The sequence below is a fragment of the Grus americana genome, chromosome 13, assembly GCF_028858705.1.
Source record: "Grus americana isolate bGruAme1 chromosome 13, bGruAme1.mat, whole genome shotgun sequence".
NCBI lineage: Eukaryota > Metazoa > Chordata > Aves > Gruiformes > Gruidae > Grus > Grus americana.
In genome coordinates this window covers 5,255,785-5,268,027 of record NC_072864.1, presented here as the reverse complement: position 1 = coordinate 5,268,027, position 12,243 = coordinate 5,255,785, and the positions used below count along the sequence as shown (strand labels likewise).

The window sequence follows — 12,243 nt, the reverse complement described above, 5'->3', positions numbered from 1 at the left end:
TAATGAAAACCCTTCAGAATCAATTGGGATCCAAATTTATCTTTAGATCCATCGCAGTATTTATAAACATGCACAGCTATTTGTTTTAAAAGAACTGAAAGTGCAGTTTCATTCATTGCTAGTCTACATTCTTAGCTATTACTACAGCAAAACAGGGAATCATGAGCTTGACTAAAATAAAGCAGAAGTAGTTCCCTTACCACTGGTGTACTCCTGAATTGCAATTTAATCCCCACATCTTTTACAATATGTGTAAATTATCGGTGTTCAGGACACTTTTATCTGAAGATCACATCATAAATTATTAAATATGCCATGATATTGTTGAAACTATGTGGAAATTAGTATTGAATAGAAATGAAGGAAAATTTTGGTTGAGTCTCTTAAGAGAAAACATTATAAAAATCTAGTCTACTCTAAGGATGATTGACATTTAAACTTCTAAAATAAATATATTTAAATATACATGAAAAGTATAAGTCGTTCACATATATCTGGCAAAGTTTTACCTTGGCGTGCTGTGTATGTGAGGTTAAACAGCCGACCAAAGATTCTTAAACTATTCACAACATCAGCATCATTCTTTACAGTGAGGCACCTATCAATTGTTAAATAATTTTGAGGACTAGGAAAAATTGAAGCTGTGCTGTATTTTCACTTACGCTTTTTCAGTTTTTAGATGCATTTCTAGTAATTCACTTTCAGGAAAACAGCTAATAGATTAAAATTTGGAAACAGACACAACACGGTAATTAATTACCTTAATTTACTCAGCTATTCACACGAGCAGTAATAACAAATAAAAACAAGGAAGAAGGAGGGAGAATTCTCATTGTAAAATACTTAAAGTAGAGCAGCTGTGACTGGCTTTATACAGATGTAATTTTCAAGCAATTTTAAAGCGTCTCCATAAGCCACAGATTTCCTATTTTCATTCTGGAAAGAGGAAAAGTATCCTTTGCCTCTTCTGCAGTCAGGACTTTGCTTTTTTTATTAGATGGAGCTGAATGACGGGAATTAACGCTTACACCAGTGCATGCTGATGGGGTCGGGGTAGCCATTGCCAAGCCGCTGCCTATTTCATCCACCAAGTACCTGATGTAGTGCCCTGTGCTCAAGCAGAAGTCATGAGCCGTTAGGACAAAATAATGCCTCCTACTCTGTTATCAGTGAACAGTTCTGTCCTTGACTCTAGACAAATGAAAAGGTTCATGTGTTGAGCTCAGCTTCTGCTGGAGATGTGGTATTTGTTTTGGTTGGGGTTTTGTTTTGTCTTCTGAAGAGCTTCCTCTTCTGTTGTACCTAAAAAGCTATCCAGGGCTTTAACCTCGGCCAGTGTTAACAGCATGGATTTAGGCTCCATGAGTTTAGGACACTTTCATAGATTTTTTTTTTTTTTTTCCACCCACCATTGAGATAATTATGAATGGCAGTAGCTGAATTTTGCTAATAAAAAGATCACAAATAGCAGAAGAAATTCCTCTGGGGTACAGGAGATACTTTCCATATCTTAAAAAAAAAATCTCTTTACAAGATTTAGCATGAAATACCAATGCTATGGTTCTGTGCAACAGGGTTGTGCGATTTCTTCTACAGTTTGGTTTTGTCTATTGCTTCTGCTGGCATTAAAATTTCTTAATCAATTTGTGAGATAACCTTATGTCAAAACCAGAGAACTTAAAGAGGAAAATAACCAAGTGGTTTTCACTTGAAAAGCACGGCCTTTGGAAAAGAGAACGGTACTCCAATGTTTCATGAGGTCACAACTGTCTTTTTTCTGTTTTATTGAAAAGAAAGCTTCTTTCTGCAGACTATGATGTATATTAATGACTTCTGAGAAGTGGCGCTTCTGCTGTCAGCACATCGTTGGAGGCACAGCGGCTCTTTATAAAGGAGTGCAACACTCCCGCTCTCAAACACCGCTGCCCCAGGCCCCTGCGATTTGTTTGCTGTTATAGGGGAAAAAACATATTTTTTCTCTCTCGAGCTGCCCTCAAGCTAAGTATTAAATTTGGTTTCTTTCATGGTGTACACACTGGTAGGGGAGTGAAGGAGGAGAAAAGTCAGATCTCAAGCAAAACAAAACATCTTGTTATCAATAGTGGTTTGTTTTGGGTTTGTTTTGTAAAGGTAAACTTCTCAGGAAAAGAACTCAACATTCAAAAAATCATACTGTCTACAGTCAGCATAAGCTACAAAAATCTCCATCTTCTCAACACAGGTGGCAGTGGACTTGTAGCTTGGTTTCTCTATTTAGGCATTTTCATTTTCTGAGAATACTTTAACAATGCAGTAGAACTATGGTCTGTCTCTTCCTCGCCACTTCCCCATTTAAATTACAGTAGAGTTTAACAGAACTGAAGTAACTGGAACTTACACAAAATTAATTTAAGATCAGTGTAGTTTCAGCTATTAAAATGGAAAGACTAAAGTTTAAAGAGAAGTGTGAACTTCTTGAAGGACTGTCCTTTTATCAAGAAGTACTGAAACAGTAATGCTGATGGGTTAAGGGAAAACCACTTTGTGATTTAACATTTTGATGTGAAGTTTCTTGGTTCCTATAGTAAACTGACAGAGATGAAGGAGTTGCTAGAGATAGTAGTGACCTGTACTTAACAAGGTCTTATTTTCTTTTCTTAAATCTCCTCAAAATTATGACTTGCATTGCATCAAGCATTTATCATCCTTCTACAAAGGTGATGTTCTATTCAAATGGGATCAGGTGTATAAAGAAATATTATTAAAGACTAAAAATGTTTTATAAACAGTGGAACATTAATGTAATCACTTACCAAATGTCTTTGGATTATTTGTTTAACCACTCAATAATGCTGGGAAAAATAATAGCTGTTATTTATGAATGCACTTTAGCTAGCTCATTCATTTTAAACAGGCATATTTTACTGTTAGACAAATCTACAACTCTGTGCTGCTTCAAGCACTTTGCTATAACTTAGATTAACCATTCTGCATTTTCCAGAAGTGTCATTAGATATCACAGTTAACTCAGAAAAGCATACCAGAATGTATTCATTTTTTAAAAAAAACCATTTCTTTATTGTCTAGCAGTTTATCAGTTAATCTTGGTTAAACATATATACATTCAAGCTGGAGAGCAGAATTTGGTTTTGGAATGTGATCAAAGAATAAGCTCATTCTCCTCTGGATCATGTAGCACAAACTTTTTAGGAATAAAGGGCAGGGATCGAGTATAATCCCATTAGGGAGGAAGAAGGGTCAGTCTAAGGACACTTGTTCCAGTCACTGTAGTGTGCTGTTGTAGCTGAAAATAAAGTGCTGTTTGCATCTTGTTAGTGATCTGATCAATTTTACTCTGAAGAGGAGCTGTGTATAAATATTACACCTTTTTACTCAGCATTTCTATTCCTTCGGGCAAAACCGTTGAAGATATTTATCTGAATGACAGAAATACGTATTTTCTTGGGGTTTGTTTTTTTGTGTTGTGGTGGGTTTTTTTTTTGTTACCTGTCTGTCAGAACCAAGAATACTCAGAGAACATAACCAAATTCTGTCCTCCATACTCAGCGTTTCATCTTTCAGACTGAAAATGTAACTGCAGATGGAAGCCATGAGATCATCAGAGCAATTAGCAGCAAGAGCAATCCTCCGTCCCTCACAAGGTGCATAATGGTATACTTCCTCAGCTTTGGTCCACATCCCCGAGATCTAAACCACTCAACCACTTCATTCAGGTTATATTGCTGAGGCTCGTACCCCAGCTCTCTTCTGGCCTTCTCCATACTAAAATAATGCGTGACACCAGTTTTGTAAACCTCTGTGCGAGTGAGGAGAGGCTGAAAATTGTAAAAACGACCTACAAGAAAATGAACTATTTCAGTAAGGAATGCAAAAAAATAGACAAGTGAGAGAGGAAGACGACAGGTTGGGAACTTGTAACCTAAACCTTCCACCAGCGGTCGGAAAAATTCAAAGTTATTTACAGGCCTGCCGTCTGAAATAAAATAGGCTTGGCCTGCAGCTATGTGCTTTTTGTTGGCTTTGAGGGCCTCAGCGGCAAGGATATGAGCTTGAACTAGATTGTCAACGTGTACAAATTCTACTAAACTAAGAGGATCTCCGTATACAAATTTAAACAGTCCCCTTTCAATGTAACTAACTACTCTTGGAAGATGTCTTTGTTCCCCAGGCCCATAGATGCCGGCTGGTCGCAGAGCACAGGTTCTTAATACACCTTTCCCATTTCCAAGCTCAGCACCATTTGCCTCCAGCACCTTCATTTCAGCTAAAGATTTTGTCCGGGAGTAGTGATCTGGATGAAGGTGAAGAGGTAGGTAAGGCAGAGATTCGTCCCCATTTTCTATAATCTGGCCTCCAAATATCACGTTATATGTACTTGTATAAACCAGACTCGACACTCCTGCGCTCTTGCAGGCTTGGATGACATTTTCTGTTCCTTTCACATTAACATCTTCTATAAGTTTTCGGTTCAGCTGCTCCCTGCCAGACATTCCATAGGAAGCGATATGGAATACGCAGATTACATCTCTAAGAGCCTCTTCCACTTCAGACAGGCAACAGACATCCCCTTGCATGAACTTTATTTCCTCTGGCACGGTTTGAAGTGGCTTCACGACATCAAAGAGAATCACGTCAACTCCCTTTTGGTACATGGCACAACCTAAACTAAAACATGACAGAAACCGTCTGTTAGTTTACATAGCATAATGATGCATGAAACATTTCACCTGGAGGTAAGAGAAGACTATTAACTATTTTAATACTGATTTTTTTTCCCTTTTTTTTTCTGCTGGAAGTCTTTTAAATGTTTAGTCATCTACTATGGGGAAGATTCAACTGTGATACTTTAGGAACTGAACTGATTTCTCATGTTGCATCAATACTTGGGAGAAAAAAAAAGGGGAAAAAAAGTGGAACTGCTGTAAAGTTCAGAACAGAAATAACTGAAGTGCTTTCAGCAGCCTTTTGGAAGAACCCACCAATTTCTTTGCCTCTGTCCCCTAGAGATCAGCAATAGCAAACCTTTTAGATGTATACCTGCAGCCAACTATTAAAAAAAAAATCTTACTGGTTTTGTCTTACTGCTTTTGTGCCATCCCAGTTCTGTCAGACCAACAGGCTGATCTTTGCCACTGTGTTTGAAATTTGTGGAGTGAGCAAGATGCTTCTAAGCTGGTACAAATACTTAGCTACATGTCTGCATTTTACTCCAAATGACAGGTATAAACAGAGGTGTTTACACAAAGTATAAATCTGGTATTCCTCTCCTCCTTTCCTACAACTGTTGTATTTCTGTAGTGCTCAAAGGGGGAGACAGCGGAGGAAAAAGCCAAGCAGAATTCAGGTATCTTCTGAGAATTCCCCCCGCCCCGCCCCTGACTTGAAATTTACTTTTTGGTTATGACTGTAATCTCCCTCACCTGAGGAAGCAGTTACAACTCTGAAAGTACTCTAGAAGATAGTCGAGGGCTCAAAATAGGATTATTATTAATTTTTTTTTTTTTACATGGCCTGCAGAGCCATCTACAGTAAGGGCAAATGGATTTCACTGAAACAGGTACCTTATTAACAACTCCAATCCTAAAACATCACCGTCCATAAAAGTAAATATATTCTTGAGAGTAGAGAACAGCTGGAGTATTTAATCTATACAGCATGTAACTATTTGCAGACCATGGCCTTCTGTCAAAATAAAGATCTTGCTTTTTTCTTCGGAGCAGGGTGGAAGATTATGATCTAAATCCCTATTACAAAGGTGACCAGAGAGGTAAATGTCTGCAAGTCAGCTGATGTTTGACATCTGGAAACAGTAACGTTTGTTCAAAACTGAGGTACAAGATGAGTGAATGGAGTGAACTGAATCAAGCAGCTCAGGCCCACAGTTTTCCCTTTTACAGGTGGATTTTGTTGCCTCAGCAGCTGCAGTCTTTTATATTTATTCTTGTATGTAATAACTATTTAACTCACTAACCGGAAGCCAAAATAACCCCCTCCTCCAGTAACGAGGACTCTTTCCTTGGCAGTCTTTTCTGGTTCCATCCTCTTTCCTTTAGCACTATTTAAGGAAATTGACCTATAAAACACATTGTAAATATACACATTAAAATCAATCTGAGTTCTAATGTCACTACACATTCAGTTATTCACAGATCTATTTCACGTTTTAATTAAAGCCCTTCATTTCACCATCTGCTAGGCAAGGCAGAAAGACATTCTGCCCTGGTATTCCTCAGATGAGGAGGTTACACTCGGAGAAAAGATGACTGTTGTGGAAAAAAAAGCAAATACACAGCTGCAGTTATGAAGTTAGCTAACTTCCCTCCCGGGGCCTTGTTTTGCGGCCATTCCCTATACACCGACTGCAGGCGGGGCGGGATCCGGCCCCCCGCCCCCGTACAACCAGGGCCCTCTCCGAAGTGAGCCGCAGGGAGCTCAGGCCGCGCTGAGGAGCCCCCGCGGCGGGATGGGGGTTCGGGGGGGGGGGAGGAGGGAGGGGGGTCCCGCCCGTACCTGCTCCGCCGACCGCCACCGCCTCGCAGCGCGACGCTGCCGCCGTGACGGCGCCGCTGGGCTTCACGGGAAATGGAGTTTCACGGTGAGCGGTGGGTGGTGGCCGAGCGACAAGATGGCGGCGGGGCGGGGAGGGCGGTCTGGAGAGAGGTAGCTTGGAGAATGTTTGTGCTGGTGAAGGTCCGTTAGCTGGGGTTTGCCCCGTTGGGTCAGTTTGTGTGCCCGAAAGGTGCTGCTTTTCCCCTTGCCTTCCCCAGCAACACCAGACCAGAGCTTGGCTCTCACTAAGGCACTTGAAAATGGGGAATCTCCTGTTGTCTTTGAAGTCTGAGCCCTTTCCAGCTGTGTCATGTCTCAATGTTTGTACTTTTCCTTTGGTGTGTGCCTGCAAGTATCAGCCCAGGGCTGTGAGGCTCTGCAGAGATCCAGGAAGTTTGAGAGAGGGGCCTGGTGGCTAAAGAGCCCTTTTCATCTCTTGTTTTGGGTGGAGGGGAGAGTTTCTGGCCTTGCTGCTGAACACACTGATAGGTACTACAGCCACCTTCAAATAACCCATCGTGTCCGGGGGAGTTGTGCTCTTGCAGCATCTCAGGGCTGTAAACTTGGCTGTCCTGGTGCATCAGTGGGAAAACGACGCACAGTGCTGACAGACTGCGGCAGAATTGCTCCTGAGTTAAGCACCAGCAATCCCAGGCAAGCTGTCTGCGACAGAGAGCTGTAAGAGGAAAACAACAAAAAATTTCACTATTAAAGTCTGTTTTGTGGTATTTTGCCTTTTTCTTTTGCAGAAGTGTGAGTCATTTGGGGAATGTTAGAACTCAAAAAGTGGATTCAGTGTCAAAACTACTTAAAACGTGCAAATTTCTGTTGTGCAAAACCTTGGCAGAAGTAGACTTGGTATGCTGTGTTTTTATTTTGATTGATGGCTGGCAAGAATTAAAACTAATCAGATTCTAAAAAGAATTCTCTGAGCGTTAAAGAATTTTTTTAGCAATTATTTCTTGCTGGTGAACCTCTGTGACTCTTAAGTAGCAATTTCAAGCGTTGAGCTTTGTGCTGTACAACCCGACTGTGCAGAGCTGCTGCGTCTGTGTAGACATGTGGAGTGTCCGGTTTGGAGGGCATCCTTCAGTCATAGCTGATTTCCCTCTCTGCTGGCTGCACGGGCAGAAAAGCGGGTTTGAGGCAGCCTTGAAGCATCCTTTAAAATGCCATGCAGGTGTATGACGGATGTGTGTTCACAGAGGTATGAGAATTCTAGCTTAGAAGCAGAAAAATCATGCATGTATTCCTAAATACTAAATACAAGAATTCTGTAGCACTGCATATGTCTTCTGGATTTATGCATAATACCTCAAGCTGCTTGGTGAAGATTTTTAGAAAATTTTCCCAAGTGTTTAATCAAGAGTCCTGAATTTTCCCTGAGATCTGCTAACACAAAGTGTTTTATCTTTTAGGAGTCTCACAGTGGATGATGACAGTTGATGTCTGTCTTCTGATCAAACAGGTTGTGCTAACCAGGTTCAGCCAGAGCAGGTTACCCAAGACCGTGTCGGTATTGAATATCTCCAAGGGTGGAAACTGTTACCTCAAGGATGGAAGCTCTGCATGTTTAGCCACTTTCCTCTAATACAGAGCTTTGTACTCCCTGAACGGTGTCTCTGACCTTGCACTCCATGATGTGTGGGTAAATCCTTGTGTTAACCTCAGGATGACATTTTGTCCTCCAGGCTTTGTAATAGGTCCATGCAGGACAGTTGGCAGCATTGAGACCACTCTCTCTCTCTCTACGCTCTGCTTTTTCTTTCTTTCTGCCTGGTATGTTATCTACAGTGAATGGATTGTGTCAGATTATCTCATAATTAGCATAAATATTATGAATTATCTCATAATTAAAGTAAATATTATGAATATAATAAAGCTGTAGTTAAGACACTGTAAAGCTTCTGCTCTTAAACCACTATCAGTTTTATTTCTCATTATAATAAATAGTCCTTTTTGGCTTCAAAGAATAGTAAGGAACATTCATTCCTTCAAAATGGTGACATCTGTGAAAGCTGTGGGTAAATATTGTCCTCATTTTACAGTGACAGATGTGACTTTAAGACTTGACATTCTCAGATCTTATCGTTTTGCACAACCCTTTTGTTCCTGCTCTTTCATTTCCTGTGATACCCTGCTTTTCCCAAGACTTTATGGACTTTCCGAATGTATCGTAAATTCTGTATTGCCATCAAATAAATGGACTTCCAGTTTTACTTTATATATAATGGAATGTTTGCCCTGGGATTGTTTCTTTTAAAAAAAAAAAACAAACCAACATGTCAACCCAGTCTCCCCTACCAATTTTCACTGTAAAGAACCAAGCATTTCAGAGCCTGTGTCATGCTGTAGCATGCCTTGCATATATCCCAACATGCAGAGAATCAGACTATGTTACAGTCACTTGAAGAGATCATATTGATATGTGGAATTGCAGGCTAGGACAAGATGTGTCAGGATAGAAGCATTTGCAGTGTAAATGGGGTGTTATCTGCCACAACCTGAGTTGAAATGAACCTGATATAGACTGCAAAGAAATTCCTAAATCAGCAACTGAACAGAGCTAAATAAGCAGCTGTGGTGAGAAATGCAAGTTAGGAAGAATGAGCAATGAAATCATTAATTATTCTTTCATAGTATGTTAGTTCATCTGGTTCCCTTTGCAATTTAAAATACTTAGCTGGTAAAATTATTTTTGTCGTAAAAATACAAAGCATGCCAACAGAGCTGTCTCAGGAAGCAGGGCAATATTTCATCTGGGGAAATAAACCTTATTCTACTGTTTTTGTATTACTTGATTGATTTCTTTTTGGTATTACTTAATTGTGCTTTGTTTTTCTTTGAGCAATAGGATGAGAGAGGAGAAGAGAACGAGACTTAAAACTAGGTCAGAACCAACCACGTTAATGGTCTTACTAAAACATATAAAACCAATTGGTTAGACTAGTACTAAAAAGGTGAAATTGGTATCTCCATTGTGCATGGAAGTAGAGAGAATTGTTCAAAATTAGAATCAAACATTCCATCTAAATTAGACTGCAATGTTTTTAAAGGAGGACAGGGCTATGGATAAAACCACTAGTCTGGGTTTTATTCTTGGCTCTTGGTTTTTTGAGTGACCTTCAGAAAATGGATGTCTGTTCTGTAACAAAGGTGCCATTGCACTTCTTCACTGCCCGAGGTTGCGGTGGTGCTTGTTTCATTTGTGTTTCTGAAGCTGAAATCAGAGGTGCTGTGCAAGAGGAAATAAATTGTATGGGGTTTAAAGACTTTAGGCAAGTATGCAAGTTGGACCTCCAAAATGTTAACGTTGACTTCTTCTTAGAACACTTGTTCACTGTACAGTATTGCTTGTGGAAAGTGTCATAAATTTGGTGGTGTGGAGACAACAAACCAAAGTACTTATAGTTTCTTTTTCCTGTGAGTTCCAGTAATGGAAAAACTTATCCTATCTCTTTCACATTGGGAAAAGAAAAGGATTTCAACATTAATAGTATTCACTGTTCAGTGAACACCATTTGCTAAGGCTGATTAAAATTGTTCATCCAAACAGTTGGTTTATATCATTTTCCTAATCTAATTCTTCTGTGTTCTCTCATTTTAGGAGATATGACTTTATAAACATTTCTAGTCCTGACTAGAAGGAGGTGTGGGGAGTAGTGGATTCCTTATCAAAATAGGAATTCACAAAATGGAAGGTAGTTTCTAGTCAACAGGGACTCAGATGTGATGTTGGTGCAGCAGTGCAGGGCCCTGCTCACGGATTTCTGTCCCGCCTCGTTCGGTCAAGGCAGCTCTGCTCAAAGCTGTGCACAGCCAGGAGCCTTTCACAGCCTCCTTTCACCAGGCGATGGCAGCAGCTCTGGCCTGTGATGGTGAGTGTAGAAGGGTGCAGTCAGCTCTTCAAAAGGTACAAACTGCCCAAACTTTGGCTATTTTCACCCCAAAAGATCAGGTTGGGTGGAAATATCCAGCAGTTGCCAGCTGCAATAGCTTCTTAAAGTGTCTGGACGATTCCTTTTGCAGTTATGTATTCTTCAGTGTGACCTGAGCGAAGGTGCTGTTGTACCATAGTGCTGATTCAGCACAGATAGCTGACATCATTAATATCAGCATTATATTTGACGTTGTGATACCAGATATTACGGCTTAGTTACCAACTAGGTATTTCATGCAACGTATGTGCACTGTATCTTGTAAACAACAAGATTACACAAGTCAGCCTTCTTTCCAGGTAGCTATTCACAGATCAGAACAACCTAGGCTCCATAGTCATGCCTTGACTGTCTTGAATTTTATGGGTGGGTTTCACTGTGGTCATCTTTAGTGCATTAGTTATGAAAAATCATTACTATAAAAGACACTGGAAATGCTTTGAATTATTTTTGCAAGGACTCTTAAAGAACAAGCTTGATTCTGAGGTGTCTATTCAGCAATACAAAGTGATGCATGTCTTCTGTGAAGCCACCAGAAATGAACTTCTTTTCCATTCTGTAATGCTTCAAAAATGTAGATTATCATATTTTCAAAAGTAGCATGCAGTTATTGATCCTAAAAGGAAAGGAAGAAAGAAAGTTTGCATATTTTAGGATAAGTGAATGGTTATAGCACAGGACTGAGAATAACCTGTGTTCTTCCTTTTTACTTTGATAACAAATAGCTGTTTATGGTCTGTGGCGTCTCTTTGGGTGCTCTGCAGAGCACATTGATAATCCAGTTTGCAGAATGAATGGATGTTAATCTTCATACCCTCCATGGAGCTAAGCAGAGTCTCAAGGGATTCTTACCAGCCACTCCTAAGCATTGCAGTCTAGGTGTCTGAAGTAAGTGGTTGCTCCAACAATATTGATCTTAAGCTCCCTTAAGCCTAGCGGGTTTTTTAAAGTTGTAATTTGACCTGATGTATTATCTGATGTTCTGAGGTGCTAAGATCTGTTCTCAAAATATGTTGCAAACGTATTAGTACTTAAAAGTATAAAAGGATGTCATCCAATATAATTGTGGCACCTTAGAGGTAAAAACTGAGATTTTAGCCCATCATGTCCCTTCATGAATAATTTCAGTAATGCAGAGGATGTACACAGTACTGCAAAAGCCTCTTTGTACTGGAAAGGATTATATGCTTTAAAAGTTAGTACAGTAAGAAACATGAAAATACTAGCAAAATATTCTTGAAAATACTTTCACAGATGTTTTTGCTCTTAAAATGAGGGAGGATAGGTTTTGGAATGCAATGCTGAATGTCTTTTATTCAGTTATTTAAAGCGAGTCGTCTTGACAGTTTAAATAGAGAACTATTTCAGAAGGTGGTTATATACTTCTGTTTCAGTAATTGTCTGATCTGGTTACAAGTGTGGTTGATGTGCATCCAGCTGCCCTTGTTTACCACACTGATAATGAGGAATGGCTTCCCTGTTGTAATAATTTATAATTTAATTCAGCTATCCAAGAGGTTTACAGAAATCTTACCCTCTTCGCTAGCAAAACCAAGATGAGGTTGGTCTGCTGTCAATTGTTGGCACTAATAATTGAACGTCCAGTTGATGGTTGGGGATGTACTACTTTGATCTTTTGGAAGGATCTAAAGTTTCTTTTGGCTTCACAGGCAGCTAATCATGTGCTATACCGTATGTAGAACAAACTCGAGGCAAAATTCTTTAATGTGTGTTTTGCACCATGTGAATTTTCTTT

The 12,243-nt window shown here is 39.8% G+C and overlaps 1 protein-coding gene across 2 annotated transcripts; it reads right to left on the bottom strand.

Annotated features, from left to right (window-relative positions):
• Window positions 1-3,033: 3,033 nt before the first annotated feature.
• SDR42E1 (short chain dehydrogenase/reductase family 42E, member 1) lies at window positions 3,034-6,564 on the bottom strand. Of its 2 annotated transcripts, XM_054840904.1 has the most exons (3): window positions 6,511-6,564; window positions 5,972-6,073; window positions 3,034-4,665 (listed from the first exon to the last, which is right to left on the bottom strand). In XM_054840904.1, the coding sequence occupies exons 2-3, from the start codon at window positions 6,037-6,039 to the stop codon at window positions 3,558-3,560; spliced, it is 1,176 nt and encodes a 391-aa protein (XP_054696879.1). In that variant the 5' UTR covers window positions 6,040-6,073; window positions 6,511-6,564; the 3' UTR covers window positions 3,034-3,557. The 2 variants fall into 2 exon arrangements, with proteins under 2 accessions (XP_054696879.1, XP_054696880.1); XM_054840905.1 differs by lacking the exon at window positions 6,511-6,564 and having other exon boundaries at window positions 3,034-4,660.
• Between the last annotated feature and the right edge of the window lie 5,679 nt (window positions 6,565-12,243).

Coding starts and splice junctions, on each gene's coding strand:
- SDR42E1 (XM_054840904.1), bottom strand. CDS start 6,039: ATGGAACCAGAAAAGACTGCCAAGGAAAGAGTCCTCGTTACTGGAGGA. Junction 4,666..5,971: donor GGGGGTTATTTTGGCTTCCG/GTTAGTGAGTTA, acceptor GTCATGTTTTAG/TTTAGGTTGTGCCATGTACC.